The sequence below is a fragment of the Phoxinus phoxinus genome, assembly GCF_949152265.1.
Source record: "Phoxinus phoxinus genome assembly, chromosome: 11".
Lineage (NCBI taxonomy): Eukaryota > Metazoa > Chordata > Actinopteri > Cypriniformes > Leuciscidae > Phoxinus > Phoxinus phoxinus.
In genome coordinates this window covers 13373645-13394028 of record NC_136886.1, presented here as the reverse complement: position 1 = coordinate 13394028, position 20384 = coordinate 13373645, and the positions used below count along the sequence as shown (strand labels likewise).

Sequence of the window (20384 nt, the reverse complement as noted above, 5' to 3'; positions counted from 1 at the left end):
ACTCACTAGAGCCATTTCCAGCCATCTTGAGCTCCAGCTCCTGAACCTGTTTGACCAGGAGAGAAATATGCTGCAGCAGGTCCTTATTCTGCAACAGCAGCTGGTGAACTCGAGCCTGAGCCTCAATCCTCGCCGCAGCTTCTGCGGAGAGCTGATCCTTCAGCAGATGAACCTGAGGAACACATAAACGATAGTGTACATGCTTAAGTACATCCAATACATGGACAAGGAGAAACTAGAACGTAACAGCAGAGCAACAACACAGAGACCCAGTTTATTCCATGAGTCTTCCTTGCTAAGAACAAAAGACTCAAACTCCCTTTACTTTTCAACTTCAGTAAAACTTCTACTTAAAAGCATTATTCAAATTTAAAGAGTTCAAGGAAACAAAATTAAGTTTTATCGTTGTTATTCTGAGCATTTCAAAGTCCTACTTGAAATTATTCATATACTTAAGGTCGGACATCTCTAAAAGCTCTGTAAATGCATCCTTTCGTGCACATTATGATTTTATGGTAACACTTTACAATAAGGTTCATTAGTTAATGTATTAATTAACATTAACTAACAATGAGCAATACATTTGTTACTGTATTTGTTAATTTTTGTTAACATTAGTTAATAGAAATACAGCTGTTCATTGTTTGTTCATGTTAGTTTGCAGTGCATTAACTAATGTTAACAAGATTTTAATAAAGTATTAGTAAATGTTGAAATTAACATGAACAAAGATGAATAAATGCTGTATACGTGCAGTTCATTATTAGTTCATGTTAACTAATGTAGTTAACGAATGTTAACTAACGAACCTTATTGTAAAGTGTTACCGATTTTATATTGCATATATTTTGAATGTATTTATATCGAACATGAAACATTTATGATAATCTTTGTGAAGTGTTACTATGAAGGTCATTTCATTTACTGTGTGGGTAGCTGCCATTCATGCAAATTATAGAGCGCTTTCATTCAAAAAAGCTTCTTTAACACCACATCATGAAAGACCTTTAAGCTGTTTTTATGTCCCTGACATTACTCTGAAAATACACCTGATGAGCAACAGCAGAAGGACAAACGCCTCTTTTTACATCCACTTTAATCATGACGTCATCATATACTGGAGGTTACAATCCAACACCAGCTTCATTCTCTGGGAGGTTTCACACTTACAGTCCTCTATATAATAATAAAAGCAAGTCAAATAATAAAATTTCAGTCCAGATTAAGGCTGTGAATACCATGTTTACTGGGAATAAAGTGATGCATTTAAATTCATGAGATTAATTATCCAGTTATCTAATCTATAATTAAATCTGTCATATTTTTCTGAGACAAACACAATGGTAAAGGTTTTTGCATAAATAAATAAATTAAATATTATGGCTGTTTGTTTTAATAAATACCCTCAGTATTCATTTTTTACAGCTGTTTGGTTAAGTAATTATTATCTTAAATCAACCTAGATAAAGGAATTATCTGTAATGGTCCCATTCCCATAAATACCAGACACATAAGGGAGTCCATCCATAAATATTGTAATGAAATACTGCTGGGTACGTCCTGCTAATGACAAACGTTGCCAGCTGTAAAGGTATTCAAAGTGATTATGATGCTCTTCGGTGTCCTTCATAAGTCCTACGATTCTACCCAGCGCTAGAAGGGCGAATCCATTTCCGCAGTGTCTTGTCTTGAGCACCGTCTAAGTGTCTGTTTGCTCCTAAAGTCACATCGGCCGGCCACCGAGGGGTCCGGGGTGATTTACGACCCAGCTTAAACCACGTGCCCGCTCGGGCTGCCTGCCCTTAAGAACAATACATTCTCCAGACAAAGCCAATGAGCCGTCAAGATCAGGCCAAGAGGGAGTAGCGCAAAAAATTGAGGAAAAAAATTACCATACTGTAAATGTGGACTGAAAGCTTAGTTCAGGTTGAGCCGTTTGCCATCAGTTCTTGAGTGTACATGCTTGTATGCATGTATGTGTGTGTGTGTGTGTGTGTGTGTGTGTATTTTCTGACAAAGAGTGATTGTCTTTGGGAAAAGAGCTGCCTACCATGACAAAAGATGTTGTTTTCAAAAGGGTATAGGATGTAAATGTATACAAGCCTCATATTTCATACTGTCATAGTTTCATATCTCACTTTGAGTGGGGCACATTCATCAGCCAAGGCGAGTCAGGGTAAATGTTGGAGCCCAAATGTTTTGATGATCATTATTTTCCTTTATGGCATAAAAAAAGCTGTATTTCTTCAGTATTTTATTATTGTCTTAAATTAAACAACAAAAGCAGCAGTGAAGAATTGTTTACCGTCAATGCATTGCCATTGCCATCAGTTATTTTTCCGTTTCGTTTTCAAGTCTACTAATTAAGCAATTAAAAGTTCAGTGTGCAATTACATCGGGAAAATGAAAAGAGTGAGAACAGTAATATATCTGACTGTATGATGGGAACAATCAACAATAATTGCTGTCTTTAACATTAGCGTATAGTGAGAGAAATATTAGCTAGCTGAGGTAAAAAAAAAAAGCAGAGGTTTATGAGGAGTAAATGCAGCAAGTCGAGCCTCTTTCAAACATCAAGAACATGAATTTCAACAGGAATGTTTCATTTTTCAAACAGCATGTGACATTACGGAAACAGAGAGTCCAGTCAGGTCCAAAGTCTAAGGTAAAGTCCAATTAGCCATGTGCTGGAATCAATAGTTCATATCCTGATAACTATCATGTTACGGTATTATCACGTTATAGTATTGCATTTCGAAACAGGTTGAAACGAATTTAATTGTTCTTAAAGGACAAGTTTTAGTTACTCTTTAAACCCCAAATTGGCCTTTTAAAAAGTACCTTTGGTAAAAAAATGTATATAAAATAAATGAACAGTTAAATGGACACTACAGTTATATCAAGCCAAACCCCCCCCCCCCCCCCCCCCAAAAAAAAAAAAAAAAACTCAACCACAACAAACGAAACTAAAAACTAAAACAAAACAACCAAAACCAAGTTTATTTCCAAATTCATGGGTAAGGAGAGTTAAATGTTTGCATGCTATATTCACATACACCACTATTTTTGAAAAAAAAAATGCATGCTTTCTCAAGACAAATTTAATAAGACTAGAATGTCACCAAATGATTCACTTTCACAGACGCAACCTAGAGAGTAAAAAAAAAAAAAAAAAAAAGGTAATTTGTGTGATTCATGTTCTAACAATCCATTTAATGACAGTGGAGACTTTCATGACCATAGTAATTTCAAAACACAAAAGCAATCTTTTTTTCTTCTTCCACTGCACTGCAGTCATAAGGTTTTTATATGACTGTTTATTCCATTGTTGCTGCCCTCAAACTGCACCAAGTAATTACATCAAATATTTCACTGCTGATTTTTCCTCACACACCCCATTGAAAGCTTCAAGAGGTCAGTGGAAATCAAGGTGTGCTGAAATATGAAGAGTATGCAGAGGTCATGTTCTCGCTGTTTTGTTGGACGTGGATGTGCGTAAACTACATAAACCCTTTGTATACATTTATATTATTTTTCTACACAGAAAAACACTCCAGCAACCATAATAAGGCTTCCATTTGAGAGAAAATACATTTGACTCTGGATGCACAACTTGAACTCAATCACTGATTCAAAATACATTTTGCCTGAATTGCAATCATAAAGAATCTGAAATGTACGGACATGATACATAAAACTGATGTTCTGGAGATCTGACGTAGGCATCGTTTTCTGGAAGACTTGACTCATTTTATCTGCACTGAACTGTCTAAAAGGAGAATATTCCTCCAGAATATGATTAAAAGAAACACAAAAACCTTCCTCCGCAAATAACCCGCTCCGCCACAACCACTAATCCTGACTTCAGAAAAGCAAATATCGTTTCATCTGCAGATCATTTTCCCTAAGGATGAGGGCCAATGCAAAACAAAATGGAGAAATAAATTAATAAGCGACGATTGACTTGCGTGTGTCGCTTTGATAGCGTGCTTCAAAGTGTCTCTTCTTCTTCTTCTTCTTCAGTGACTGAAGACATCACAGCAGCCAGAGCAAAGCCAAAGCTTGTTTCTCTTTGAGCGTGTTGTGTTGCAAATCAGGGTCTGCGTTGCAGTGGCTGGCTTTGCTTATCAGAGGTCTGACAGAACAGACTATCCTACACCTCAAAGCGACACAGAGCCATGCTCGTTCAACAAAGACGTGGGTCAGGAGAGCGTGGAACGAAATTCCACCCCTGTGAGCCCGTTTTCAGACCTGTGAAGAGTGAAGTGTCTTCCATACAACAACCCCTCCCCCCCAAAAAAAACTAAACAAAAACACTTTAAGAGAGAGCATACCCTCTCGCTGAGCAATATGCTTATGAAAAACAACCGCTTTCTCTTCTTGCCAAACACTTGGTGCGGTGCACTTGGTGCGCAACTGTGGCTAAACAAGCAAACCGCAGGCTCTCAAAGGATGAATAAATAAACCAGTCTAGTGCCGGAGAGAATTAAAACGCTTAATAAACACAAGACTGCATGTTTTTTATGCACTCCAAGCCATTCACAATCAGTTCTAATGTTGTGGTTCACATTAGAAGTAACAGCCATAAAAAAAAATTAAAAAAAAGCTTTGGCAAGAAAAATACATTCTTCACAGATAAACATAAAGTTGGGTAAACGCACACATTTCACGCCACAATTAAGACTGCCATTAAATAATTTCAAACTTCAAGAATATCTCAAATAAACAGTCTGATAAAGCAGCTCAGTTATCTAAAAACGATCCAGTTGAGGTCAAACATATAAAATTAATCAGTGTAGGAACATTTTAGCCTATTTTCCTGCTCAAACTTTACTGAAGGAGCTGAATTAGATTCCTGCAGAACAGCTGTTGTTTGTATTGTGTTTATCTCTTTGAGCAAACAAAACATTTAGACTCACCTGACCCATAATAAAACAGAATTTGCATAATGCACAATGTGCATTAATAAAACTGTCCTCAAAATAACAATACATGTAAGCTTGTTGGGCTTCTTAACCTCTCAAAAATGAAAATTGAACTCCTAAAAATGAATCCATTAAATACATAAATGAATAGGGGTGTAACGATACCCGCCTCATGTCACGATTCGATACATATCACGATACTGAACTCAACATACGATTTTATTGAGAAACTCCAAAACATATGATAAAAGATTAACCATTTTTTTTACTGTTGATTAAAATACTAAATTTAATATTACATTGTGGGTGGAAATAAATAGGCTTTGAGTTGGTGCTGGTTACCCAATGCATAGGACAATAGTGACACCAGAATAAAAATATTTATGATTCTGAAGCTGAACATATATAATTATTTTAGACGAATATGCTTGCACTCTGTCACTGACTAGATATATTTAAAATAATGTAGGCCACTTTTTACTGGTAACATAAGACATTATCAGGACCCACAAATATTCCCCCATTGCATTATTATACATTATATTCAACATAGTAGTTTAATGTAGTACTGACACTAAAACTTTTTTTTTTTTCTCACAGAGTCATTTTTTATTTATGGTGAACTAATACACAATATATATTGTCACTGTCCATGATACATATTGTTGCATTTTTGTATTGCGATATATTGTGACATGATATTGTTACACCCCTATACATAAATATATACGTTTCTGTCAAATCTACTGTTTAACATTTTACGGTCACCAAGTTAAAAAAACAACAAAAGAAAATAAGATATTAATACTTTTATTCAGCAAGTATGCATTAATCAAAGTTGCCGCCGGAAATAATTGGCTGAAAATTGCAATTTTGTTATTTTTATCAGAAAGTCAAAAACAAATGCAAATATGAGAAAATCATCTTTTCATGCCACAATCTAAATATTATGTTATAGATCTAAATTTAATGCTATAACCATCACTTCACGATTAGTTACTCTCGACAGCTGTAATAGTAAAAAGTTTCGAGAGAGTTCCACATGTAAATGTAAATCAGGGTGGGAATTTATTTATAAATTATGACCATTTTTTTGTCATAGATTTTAAAACAAAAAAGTTCATGACCCCTTTAACTTATTTTCTAACTTATTTTAGAAACTTATTTTCTATCCAATTTTAGTGTTAGTATCAATTAAAGTGTGGTTATTTTATTTTACTGGCTTGTATTTTTTTAATTCAGTATCATTCAAATTATTGAATATCATTTTAAAAGTCTAAGATGAATAACATGAAAGCTAATTTGAAATAATAAATACATTTTCGGTTATGGCCCATCATTTTCATTTCGGTGTATCCTATTTGTAACTAAAATATTTTTTAATTTAAAAAAAAAAAATTCTTTGGAAATTTCTATTTATCAAATAATCCTGAAAAAAGTATCAAGGTTGCCACCAACATATTAAGCTGCACAGCTGTTTTCAACATTGATAATAATACATTTTTCTTGGTCACCAAATCAGCATATTATAATGATTTCTGAAGGATCATGTGACACTGAAGACTGAAGTAATGACTGCTGAAAATTCAGCTTTGCCATGACAGGAGAAATAAATATATTATATATTATTAATTAATTACAAGTTATTTTAAATTGTAATAATATTTCACAATATTATATTTTAACTGTATTTTGATCAAATAAATGCAGACTTTGTGAGCATAAGAGACTATTTCCCAAAACAATATTTAAAAATCATACTAGCAACAAACTTTTGAACTTGTGTATTTACACGGTAATGTGTAAACATTTCTGATACCAAGTGAAAAACGTACACAACAATAACCACAATAGCTCACTAGTGCTGCAGCACACTAAATCCACTACATCTACAAGTCTATAACCTGTCCATTTAAAGTGCAGTGACTGCATCATCTCACCTGGGCCACGGCCACATGTGTCTGCTGCTGCTGCTGGGTGAGCTGTTGCTGGAGCAGCTGGAGCTGGTGGTGCACAGACAGGGGAGTGCTGGCCGGGACCTGACTGCCTGACGGAAGCAGCAACTTAGGGGAAGCCAGCAGGATGTTGGGCTCCTCAGAGAGCTGGAGAAAAAGAGAGAGAACACTTGTTTAGTCAAGATCGGTAATTAATCTACATGTTCACCATACGGAAGCTTTATCTGAGAATAAGGAACAGCATGAAATGTGCAGAAAATGCATTAAAAACAGACAATAGAGAATTGGCAAAGGCCTTTAAAAAAAGGCAAAACAACAAAACAAGCAAGTTTCGAAGTCATTAGTGCATGGCGAACTCCATTTCAGCTCCTGCACTTCATGCCAGTGTTAACTTAAAAACAACTGCGTGTTTGCGATCAGGAAACCAACTGTGGTCAAAGATGCTTCTACTGAGGCTCAGATATTAATTACAGTAGCTCTTGCAGTCGGTGTAGCTGTGCAAACAAACAGAGCTCCGAGGGATGGGAGGCAGTCGACTGTGACAAATTGTTAGTTTTACACTACACGGCCAACTTATTTATACCCCGACAGGGATGAAAATATGGTAATGCCAGCTGTCAGATATTGACCTCCCACGTACAGAATGAGGAACTGGGTATGAAAGCCTTAGCATCAGTGGCCAGATATAAGACGGATTTTGGCTGAGATTGATGTGCTGCGAAGAGCCCTTTGAAATATTCTGGCATTGCCTGGTGCTGAATCACTAAACGAGGGGCTAGACGCACCAAACCAGAGCTCGGTTGTTTGAAAAATCAAACTTGAGCATCTACTATGTACAACTGCTATGGACAGCCTACAGCATGCATTTCAAATGTCATGTTTTTCTTCAAAAGTTAAATATGTTCTTCTATCCCAGTTCGATTTGCAGGGACATTGACACGAATGCTGTCCATAAGCTGATTCTGTCATGCTTCACAACACTGCTTTTTGGAATATTGTCCGAAAACAAACAATTGAAAGTTTTTGGCAGGACTATCGGTTTGTCCCAACAATGTAGAACAGGGCAGGTCAGAAAAGAAAGTATGGGATGTTTATTCTAAATATATGATCACATTTAGAACGACCTAAAACCTTTTAAAAAAAAAGATTTACTCTTGGTGTCATTAGAAACAATTTGTTATGCTATTTTCTTTTTTTAATATACACTACTATTCAAAAGTTTGGTTTTGGTAAGATATTTTAATGTTTTTGAAATAATTATCTTATGCTCACCAAGGCTGCATTTATTTGATCAAAAATACAGTAAACCAGTAATATGGCAAAATATTATTACAATTTCTTGTTTTCTATTTGAATATATCTCACAATGTAATAATAATTAATATTTCTATGATAATATATAAAAATTATATTTCTATGAAGGTAAAGCTAAATTTTCAGCATCAATCACATGATCCTTCAGAAATCATTCTAACATTAGATAATGTTTTAATAGTAGTGTATAACACTATTAGAAACTGACTAAACTAAAGTATTGAGTATTTCCAAGTAACAATACAAAATAATAACATGAATTAATGCAGCCTGGAATGAAGGCACAGCTGGCAAATGCCAAGTCTGTAAAGACTACTATTATCGCATGTAGTCTGTAGGCTTATATGACAATTGTTTGTTTTAACTCGTCATTGAGAATGGTACAAGTAGCTTTTCTAAAATACAAATTGTATGAAATTATTAGTGAACAAAGCCGGTTATTTTTCTTTTGCTGGCTCTAGTGACAGAGAAATTACGCACATCACCTTTTTCAAATGACTCCTTTTCTTTATATTCTCAACCCCCCCCCCCCCCCCAAAAAAAAACATCCAGTATAGGGATTTCTTAAGACTAATCTGATGTCAAACAGGATTGCGTGCAGTATATTGGAAAATCTGTTCATCTCAGCTTCTGATATTTTTCATTTCTCACATGTTGTTCAGGTGGGCTGCATGAGGATTTCCTTCTGCGTGTCTACTGACAGCTGTTTATTTGGGCATTGCTGCAGAATGGCACGTTGTAAACAACACCTGCGCTCACAGACGCCTCAAGAGTGAATCTACTTCAGCCGGAGAGACCGGTGACATCTACTAAATTCATAGCTTGAAAAATCTGCATAGTGCGCCTGGGGAAAATGTTCTGTGAATGATATTACTGCTCATCTTCTGATGTAAACTGAAAAATTGAAGATAAGCATGACTCTGCTGATAAAATATTTGCTACGTTTGTGCTGTGCAAGTTTAAAGTCATCATATCACAGAGCATAACTCATGGATGAAATAATTTATGATGAACAGTGTCTGGACTGAGCACACTCCAAGAAAAACAACTGTGACCACAGGAAGTAGTATGGATTGGCTTAATGAATATTTTCTTAACGAATTAGCACATTCTTAATGAATGATTCATTGATGAATATATTTTACACACTTAAAATCCTACTTCACAGCTCAACAAACGCTGCAGAAACAAATCCTTGATGTTTAGACCTCTAAAAAAGCTGTCAATGATTTGAGACGAGACAAGCTATAGAAATGATGAAATAAAATAGGCCAATGCTTCTTCCATACTCACAAAATGTGTCTTTTTTGCTGTAACTCAGTCAGACATAAATGTAATGTGTGGGGCACATACCCAATAGCTATAAAAAAATTTTTTTTGCATTTAACTACAATTAAGACGACAATGATACTACAAGGATGGTTTAAAACTGATTTTTAGCTTCCTCTGTTGTCAATTGAGTTGTGACCAATTTTAGACAAAATTTTGTACAAAAAAAAGACTTATGAAGTTTTCAAGAAGCACAGCAGTAATGACTTTATGAACTTCTTCACTTGATCATTTTTGGTAACAGATTGATAATATCAGGGAGAAAATTATAACTATGCAACCGTCTACTACAGTATCGCATCAGGGAGTGCATTGTGGTCTCCCTAAGGATATTTTTTATTAATTCATTACTATAGGAGAGGAAGACTTTTCTAAACTCGTTAAATCATCTAAATCGACAACATGTAAATTAGACCCTATACAGACTAAGCTACTGAAAGAGATGCTTCCAGAGGTCATAGATCCTCTTCTAATATCATTAATTAATTTTTGTCATTAGGATACAAACCAAAAAGTTAAGCTGGCTATGATTAAACCGTTTGTTAAAAAAACACAACTTGATCCTACAGAATTAGTCAATTACAGGCCGATCTCGAATCTACCTTTTCTTTCAAAGATACTAGAAAAGGCAGTATCTTCACAACTATGTTCCTTTTTTAGAAAGAAATGATATCTGCAAGGATTTTCAATCAGGATTTAGACCGTACCATAGTACTGAGACAGCTCTCATTAGAGTCACAAATGATTTGCTCTATCATCCGATCGTGTTGTATCTCTCTATTAGTGTTACTGGATCTTAGTGCTGCATTTGACACTATCGACCACAACATTCTTTTAAATCGACTCGAAAATTATTTTGGCATTAGTGGAAATGCATTAGCATGGTTTAAATCATACTTATCTGACCGTTATCAGTTTGTAGCAGTAAATGAAGAGATGTCTTATCGATCACAAGTTCAGTATGATGTACCACAAGGCTCAGTACTAGGGCCGTTGCTGTTCACTCTGTACATGCTATCCTTAGGAGATATCATTAGGAAGCATGGCATTAGTTTTTTACTGTTATGTTGATGATACGCAGCTCTATATTTCTTCACACCCTGACAAAACTTACCAATTCACAAAATTAACGGAATGCATAGCTGATATAAAAAAACTGGATGACTAGCAACTTCCTACTACTTAATTCTGAAAAAAAAACAAAAAAACATTCTAATTATTGGACAAATAACTTCATCACGTAATTATCTAGAATACTGTCTAACACTTGATGGCTGCTCTGTCAAGTCTTCGTTGTCGGTTAGGAACCTGGGTGTGCTCTTTGATACCAACCTTTCATTTGAAAGTCACGTGTCTAGCATCTGTAAAACCGCATTTTTTCATCATTGCATCATATGCTCTAAATTAAAAATTCAGAACAATTAGTTAATGCGTTCATGACATCAAGGCTAGATTATTGTAATGCTCTACTGGGTGGTTGCCCTGAACGCATAATAAAACTACAGCTGGTCCAAAACGCAGCAGCTCGAGTTCTTACCAGAACCAGGAAGTATGACCATATTAGCCCGGTTCTGTCAACACTGCATTAAGAGCTCGCTCAAGTACTGGGGAGCTAAACCGTTTAGTGCTTTGTAAGTGATCAGCAATATTTTAACATTTATACGATGTTTAATAGGGAGCCAATGCAGTGTTGACAGAACCGGGCTAATATGGTCATACTTCCTGGTTCTGTCAACACTGCATTGGCTCCCTATTAAACATCGTATAAATGTTAAAATATTGCTGATCACTTACAAAGCACTAAACGGTTTAGCTCCCCAGTACTTGAGCGAGCTCTTAATGCATTATAGTCCTTCACGTCTATTGCGATTTCAAAATTCCGGCCAGTTGATAATACCTAGAATTTCAAAATCAACTGCTGGCGGTAGATCCTTTTCATATTTAGCACCAAAACTTTGGAACAATCTTCCAAACATTGTCCGGGAAGCAGACACACTCTGTTAGTTTAAATCTAGACTAAAAACACATCTCTTTGGCCTAGCATACACATAACACATTATAGACTTCTAAAATTTAATTTAGGCTGCATAGTTTAGGTCAGCCGGAACCAGGAACACTCCCTGATGTACTTGTTACATCATAAGAAGGATGGCGTCTACGCTAATATTAGTCTCTCTGTTTATCCGAGGTTTATCGCAGTCTGCCGATAGCCGATTGTAATGCTGCTTGAATCATAATCATACACTGTTCGCTCGTTGGCCAGAGGAGAACTGGCCCCCGACTGAGCCTGGTTTCTCCCAAGGTTTTTTTCTTCATTCTGTCACCTGATGGAGTTTTGGTTCCTTGCCACTGTTTGCCTTGGATTTTGGCTTGCTTAGTTGGGGACATTTATAATTCAACAATAATATTGATCTGCCCTAAGATGGACTGGACGATGAAGCAATTTTCTTCTAGAAATAAACGTTGTTGTATTATTTCCATGTTATCACTGTGAAGCCGCTTTGATACAATCTGTATTGTAAATAGCGCTATATAAATAAAGGTGACTTGACTAGTCTTTGGGGGAAAAAAAATGTGATTTTGCGACTTTTTAAAAGAAATTTACCAACAAGAAAATATTCTGGGGGCCATGAAAATTTTGTGAAAATGATCAAAAATGGTGGGGGTGGCTGGGGAACCTTTTTTTTAAAAACGTTTGTGGGGAAAGAGTTAAAATGAAGCAAATGATCTAAAAAAATATTTAACAAGGTTGGCATGAACAAAATGACATAATATTACTGTTTGCTATTCAAAGTCCAACCAAAAGCAGAGATATAATACTTGCAAATGGTCTTCTTCATTGGATTTATTTGCATATTGAATTGAGATTGTCTTCTACATATATTTGAACAATCTAAAGTTGTTAACATTGCAAAGGTGGCACAGAAACAATACACTGCCGACAGAAAACAAGACAGGTCATTATGACAGCAACAAAGTTTATGACGGTTCTAATTTGACATTTCATTTAAAAAGGGCTTAAAGGACAAGTTCGGTATTTTACACTTAAAGCCCTGTTTACAGATCGTATCTGATGAAATAGAACGGTTAAGATTAAAATTTGGACACATGCTCCTGTCCCGAGAATTTTAGTTTTATTTAGCGTTTGTGGACCTATTTTGCCAAACGCGTCACACCCAGATTCTTCCGTTGAGAGCTTGAATAATAGACACCAGTTGGTGGCGATAATGCACCTTTGCCGATTGCAAGCAAACCGCTGGCATTTCATTTAATACACAGAAGAAGCAGAAGAAGAAGCGGCGGAGGAATAACGTACCTCACACAGCACATTCAATACAATCAATGGAGTTGGACAAACACTACGATAAAACCTGTTGGAATGCATCTTTTTCAGCGTTTTTTTTTGGGCCCGTATCAGTGAACACCCCTGACCACTCGGTGAGTTTCACGTCTTTGTAAACGAAAGTTTAATGTGTTTTAGGAAGGAATCTTCCAGTGGCCATAGACAACCATTGTGTGGGGGTGGGGGGGAAGCGAAATAAACCCAAAATTCTCGGGACTGGAGCATGTGTCCAAATTTTAAACTTAACCGTTCTATTTCATCAGATACGATCTGTAAACAGGGCTTTAAGTGTAAAATACCGAACTTGTCCTTTAAGCTTTTGCTGCTAAGCAAGCACCAGCATTTCCTTCTGTATTTGCTAATATAGTTTATCTATGAGGGTTACTGGAATACTTCCATCACTCCACAGGGAATAATTACACTATCATCTGTTCTGAAATCTGTATGTGTGTGTATAACAGAAAATACAATGCAGAACAGACTTTGGTAATAGGTTGAAGAAAACATCTGTTAAAAGGTATCAAGGGAAGTACTGTTCATTTGAGAGCTTTCAATTAACGGCTGCAGAAAAGCCTAATCAGCTTCATCTGTGATTATGTGATGGATGTGTAATCAGCTATTAAAAGTCTGTAGTGCTACTTTAGCGACAAGTGTCATCAGGACCCATGAAGGTTTTGGTCTGGGTCATATACAGAGCTATAGTGGCAGAAAAAAGGGCAATGAGGAGGAATATGGAAATGTATGCTGCAAAAACTCGACTCCCTAAAGAATTGTTTCACAAATCGCCGCACGTTCCCTTGTTTTTGTGTTTTGTATGCCCAGAAGATTCCTTATGATGTCTTTAAAAGCAATACAATGACAACAATCGGTTGTGCTAATTTCTAACATCGTTAAAATGAGAAAAAAGGACATCACTTTTACAAACTAAGCAGAAGAATCTAGCAGTGAGCAAAATAAATAAACAAAAATACAACAATTTATGGTGCACACTGCTATTAGAGCACAAATTATCTCATATTTAATTGGATTGGATTACAAAATGCCTGTGGAATATTTGTGGTGGAAGTTATTAATCAACCTTGAGTATACTGGTAATAATAATAAAAGGTGCTACATCTTACATACAGATCTCTACATTTTCTGCCTTGGATTTTCTACAACAGCCGTCTCCAGTTCAGCCTATTCAATCCTTCAGACCTCAAGGTGGAGAATAACAATATCGTAAGTAATTTTGCTCTAATTTTCTCATTTATGCCCATGTTAAGCCATTATTACGATGGCTGCTGACTATGTTCAACTGTTGTTAAGGAAAGTTTGCACAGACTGTTGATTGAGGGCTAGTATATTGAACTAACTGTAAGAAACTCTTGACTCACACAGGTTTAGACAAGTTAGCAAGATTTTTATTAAATGTCTTCAGTGTCAAATGATCCTTCAGAAATCATTCTAATATTCTGATTTTAGTGCCCAAGAAGCATTTCTTATTATCATCCATGTAGAAAAGTTGTGCTGCTTAATATTTAGCATTTATTTAACCCAAATACCCAAATATTTTGTAGCCATGTAAAAAAAGTGTCCCTTTTAATCTATTTAGTGCATCATTGATGAATAAAGTATTAATATTAAAATAATAAAAAAATATTGGAATTGAATATTTGCGTATAAAGGAATTAGTGGATTTTTAGTGGACACCAAAACTGGTGAAATTGTGAAGAAGTGAGCCAATCAATTTGGAACAGTTGATTTTGAGCCAGCTCTTGCTATTTTTTTGTACAATATGCATCAGACGGCCAGTGAACATACTGTGAGCGGTCCATCTGAGGCTGAGATTATGAAGACACCTCAATAGACATCAGTGGAAAGTTTGCAGCTAACTGTCTAAAAGTGTACATCGACTTCACAAAGCAGATAAGCTGACTGTCAACCTGAGCAGCAATTTCTTGGAAAAATGTTGATTCCTGCTAAACATCAAATCAACTTCTTATCTAGCACGCAAAACTGCGATGAAAATGTGCTGAGATCTCTGATGGTCCAGGATGGATGTTCTGTACTTGAAAGCAAAGCATTTAAAAGTGGATTAGATTTAACAACACACTAATCCACCGCTGCCTGAGAACGTCTGCACATCTTGCATGAGAAAGAAAATATGCTGAATATCACAACGTAAGCCTTTCTCAAGCACACGATTACTATGCTGGTCTTTTTGATAATTAGCGAAACAATCCAGTGCTGCGCATTCATTATACAAGAAACAAACTTAAAGACCTGAATGTAAAGCAGGAGCTTTTTTTTTAAACATTGTTTGATATTCCAGTCAGACACAAGACGACACACTGAAACGCTCAGCAGCACGTGAAATACAACAAGCTTGGGAGCAAACCGCTATAGCTCATGTCTGTAGACTAGACACATTGCCTCTCCTGAACCTGCGCAATATGTCGACCGTTCTGAATGTGAAGTGTTAGTTGTACCCTAGAGGAGAGCACTGAGCCCTAGAGGGTAACCGAGGGTAAAAAAAAGAGCAATGTTCAGATCACAGCTGGGCTGAGTGAGATTTGCTAGCGGCCACACAAATGCCCTCATTGCTTTTCGCTAGGCAGATTGCTGCCTCCTTTTTATTGACTTTTTTTCCTTCTTTTTTCTGAGAAGTCCTTGACAGTGTTAGAGAAGTATAGATAGTGACGTTCTTCAGACAAGAAGCTTTTAGTGATGGCATTGAGAAGCACATTATGAAATGTGATAATATGTTAACATTTGATTGCAAAACTTAATACTTAAAGTAAATGCAAAGACATTTTTGTAACAAAAACAGTTTTAAATAAACCAGGGACGCACATGCTGCCTAATTTTGAAAATAAAATAATAGATTAAAATAAAAAATACATAAAATCACAAATAATATATTCAATAATAACTCTGTTCAATAAATAGTTATAAAAATATGAATTAATTAATAATTTAGTTCGATAAAAGTGGCTCATTCTTTCTCTTGCATTTGATGCCTTTCTCTGCCATTCACTTGGACCTCTGATTGTTCACCAAAAACTCACATCAACCCAACCAACAAGGACATCATTTTTAAACCCATTTGTTTGAACCCCTCTTAAAGGATAGTTCACCCAAAAATAAAAATGTGATCAGTACTTACTTACACTCAAGTTGTTCCAAACCTGTATGAGTTTCTTTCTTCTGTTGAACACAAAAGAAGATATTTTAAAGAATGTCGGTAACCAGACAGTTGACAGTAGCCATTGACTAGGAAAAAAAAAAATACCATGGCAGTCAATTGGTGCCGTCAACTGTCTGGTTACTATACCAACATTATATAAAATATCAAAATGTTTGTAAAAAACATGAGGGTGAGTAAATCATGACAAAATATTCAGTTTTGGGTGAACTATACAGTACTTTTAAACCCAGCTATAAGCAGAAGGACAAAAAAGTTGATGACGTGTAGAAAGGTTTGGACAGCTCTTGTGGGATTAAACATGAAGTATAGTTAAGTGAAATGCAAGCATAAACACTTAACTTAAGTCTGCGCTACTTGACATGAAGAACAAATTCACTTCAACTATAGCCTACAGCAGACTGTCTCAGAGACAAGTGCACAGCACACGTGATATTATATACCGTTGTTGTGATATAAAACTACTCAAAACATGATTTTGGTCCTACTGAAAAAATCAAGAGCGCATCCTTTCAAGCTAAAGGGATCTTGAGGCTTTGTGGCTCCTGAGCTTTCCAAAGTCGAGTAGCCCTGAGGACAGGAACATGACATTGGGGATTGTAATACAATGCTGAAAGATCTTAACTTCAAATACATTCAGGATGTGAGTGAGCACTGTTACCTTTCTCACTGACATGACAGACTCTATACAATAACGTCTGAAAGGATGCAAGGGAAAACAGTGTGCATTGTTATAGCTATGACACTAAAAGTTGCCTGAGGGTACCGGCACACCCTAGACAATAATACAGCTTAAAAAGATCAGACAAAACTTGTGTGTCTATTAAAACAGTCCACATGGACTTCCTCCATTGACATGTCAGGGTTTATAGAGTATAGTACAATGACTAGAGACATCAAACAATCTCAAATAACCTCTTTTGAAAGCAAGGATCCTTTTTTCACTGTGGTGGTTCATTCAGAATCTTGAAAAATATAGGTTAGCATTAAATACTGTGCGCTGGGATGGTTGTCAGACACCATCTGAAGGAGAATCACCAGAGGTGTAAGCTGTTAAATAGTTAACTAACTAGCACTAAAGATGATGAACAGCCACTATAAAGCTGTTGGCTTTTATTGTCTTCCATGCATTCTAAACTAATGTTAAATGTCACTGTAACACATTAGCATACTGATAGAAGTGAATGAACTAATCACGCATTGAATAATCGCGCATCCTTTCGAAACGCGATCTAAATTTATGACGGAATGAATTACAAAGACAAAATGTCTTTGTTATAATGTCTGAAAGATCATTGAGAGTGAAATGCCAAAGCTTTATCAGCATTTAGCCTTCGCATCCGAGCACGGCCGAAGTTACTCTTTTGAAATTCATTTGTAGTTTGCTATTTGTAGTAGGCATCCATTGTGACCTAGCAGGGACGATTCAATATCACTTTAGTATGAATACTGAAAAAGTAGAAAAGTGTTTTTCTTCTTTCTATCTGTCCATCTCTCCTTTTCAATTTCCCTCTTTAGTAAAGGTGCTGGAGAAAAAGGACCGTACTGCTTTTCTGTTTCATTCATGACACTAATACATTGGCATGCCAGAACACATGTTTTTCAAAGTTGAAATACGAACAAACTGCACAACTCTTCTGCACAATGCATATTATTCTATAAGATGTGTGTTAAATGCAACACTTAACACTAGCCTAGCTTAGCACAAAGACTGGAGGTAAACATGTACAAATAACAAGGTCACATGAGACGACATCTAACCGTAATTTAACATCTAACTGCTTTGCCTTCTGAGAATATAGTTCCCAGTATGTATACGGTTAGAAGATGGCTGTGTCTCATGTGACCTTGTTATTTGTACACGCTGTGACTATACAAATCACAACATGTAAATGGGAAAATGTTGGCGTTATTTTGTCACTTATTGGGAGCAGTCTGCTAGCTGGAGCCGTTTACCTCCAGTCTCTGTGCTTTGTGCCTTTAAAATAAATTGTTTTCCAATATACAAGTTGCCGGGAACTGAACCCATGACCTTGGCATTGCAAGCACCTGTGTTATTGTGTGCAAACAACGGCATTGGGTTTCTGTTGCCCAACTGGTAAACAACACAGAGAGCAAATCGCTCAATGAATGAGTTATTTATTTGTAAAAACAACATTTGATTAGAACGGTGAAGGGGGACCTGTAATTAGAACCACAAATCCTTAAATTCCTTAAGACGCTCATCCCTAGTCTAGTTGCCCTTAAGTGTCTAACCACCAGTCTGGTGCAAAGTTTGCAAACAGCAATGCACTGGGGAGGATTTTCTGAAATTGAGCATTAGGGCAAAAAAAGTAAAGCTGCCTCTTACACTGATACATGGGCTGAACTCAGTTCTTCATGAATTACTGAGAAACTGACATTGCTTTGAAACACATTTTGGCTTTTGGGCACCATCTAGCACTTCAGACCTGAGGGCTCTAGAGAGTGCGTCTCCGTGCCACCATTGCCCAAAATCCCATCTCCAGACACGTTTCACATGAACAGCCTGATCTGGATGGACACTACTTCTCCAAAATGAAGAAACAGGGCTATTTTTACACACTTTCGGTCTGTGATGTCCAGCTCCTCGGGGTCTGGCTGGTTTTTAGAGTTATTCTAGCAGCATCCAGGAGATGTGCCCTGTAAGTAAAGGGGACTAATTCCTTGCAGGAACCTGGCTGTTTGCCAGGCACAGATAGTCTGATAAGATCACAGCTACACAGTAGCCTCATTTCTCTAGATTTAATATGTGAAATTCCCACAGTGCCTGCCACAGTGTTTCCAGACTGTGGTACTGAGGTCTGGTATTGAGTAAGATTCAGAACTGTTGAGGAGGAGGACTAATTGCTTTCATTAGTTATTCAGTGACCGTTTTGTGGAGAAATCCTCCAAAGCACACTGCGGTCTCTTATAAAATGGGATGCAACCAGTTGTGCACACCAAGAGTCCCTTGCCCATTCATTATCAAAGCTCAGAGAGGAACACCATAGAAACTCTAAACTTCTCATCTTACTAGAAAGCATCTGCCAATTTCCTAGAAACAATACGGTGGGGTGAAACAGAGATTTGCTGCTCTAATTAACTGGAAAGGAAACAATAAACATGGTAATTTGTTCTACAATGCTTATTAAAGCAAGCAAAAGCAAGCACACACACTTTTGGAAATGTTATTTTGAATTGAGGTAAAGCCGCCATTCCATATTTAATGACTATAATATATAAAGTTTTAATTTAGTTGATGCAACAAAAAAGGGTTGTAAAATTAAATGTAAAAAAACTATGAAAAAAAAAACTAAACCCCTTTCTCTCTAAAAAAGAAAGAAAAAAAAGTAGAATTTTTAATTCTATTTAAATTAAACCGAGTAGCACATATCACTATTTAGGGTGTCATTTATTTCCCTGCCTTCTTCCCATTCTGGTTAGCAATCATAATGTGACACGGCCCAGTTCAAAATGTGGATTAAAAATGCATTTAAAATTATAAGGTCACATTCATCAGTGAAAACACCAGCCCAAAAAAGTCTGTGCGTGTATGAATTTCATTTCAGAAGGGACAAAGAAATACATTATTCTGCTCACTAACCAATATCCATTCGATTCAGACTTGTATTCAGACTTGGGTGAATGACCTCAATATAGACCGAAAGCTTTTCGGCACGCTATTACAAACATTGCCTCATACAGGACTTGCTAATCAATTCTACAAATAAGTCTCCAACCACAAATCAGGGAAAGGTGCTCTTTAAAGCATGCACGGTGATTAGAAAACATTGCTTTTTATACTGAGTGAGAATTGTATAGTCTAATAATTGGCTGGGCTCAGGAAATGTCATAATTTCTCAACTCTGAGCTCATGTTCATAAACGTGAGACACAAAAGGCACATTGAGTCGACAGACTGACTGGGAGAAGCACTAGCACAACTGACTGCAGGCTTCCTGAACAACTCTGACACTTGTACCAGCCCTAAAAACAGCATGAACTCCTACACAACCAGTCCAGTTCCGCTCCACGAGTCCGTGAGGATGGCATGAGTATCCCTGTACTGCAGTGCACAAGAATCTCAAATGATCTGCTTATGTAGGAGTATGACAGCATGCTCTCAAAGGCTTTATTCATGAAGACATTTGCGGAAATGCTAAATTTAAATAGTTTTTCTACAAGCGCCAAGTGTACACGTGTGTGTGATTGTGTTATAAAAATGACATTTCATTGAAAACCAGAGACAATAATTATTCTGCAGTGCCAAACCACCAGGCACTCTTCAGTTATGTGTCAGTGTTTGGGATTGACATTGACAACTGTATATTA

The 20384-nt window shown here is 36.5% G+C and overlaps 1 protein-coding gene across 1 annotated transcript in view; it reads right to left on the bottom strand.

The window, feature by feature from the left end:
• The window catches only part of nos1apa (nitric oxide synthase 1 (neuronal) adaptor protein a), a 96231-nt gene that overhangs the window by 18435 nt on the left and 57412 nt on the right, over positions 1-20384 (bottom strand). Inside the window, 2 exon segments of the mRNA XM_079627297.1 lie at positions 7-172; positions 6866-7027. Of these exon segments, the coding sequence (XP_079483423.1) occupies positions 7-172; positions 6866-7027 (328 nt within the window).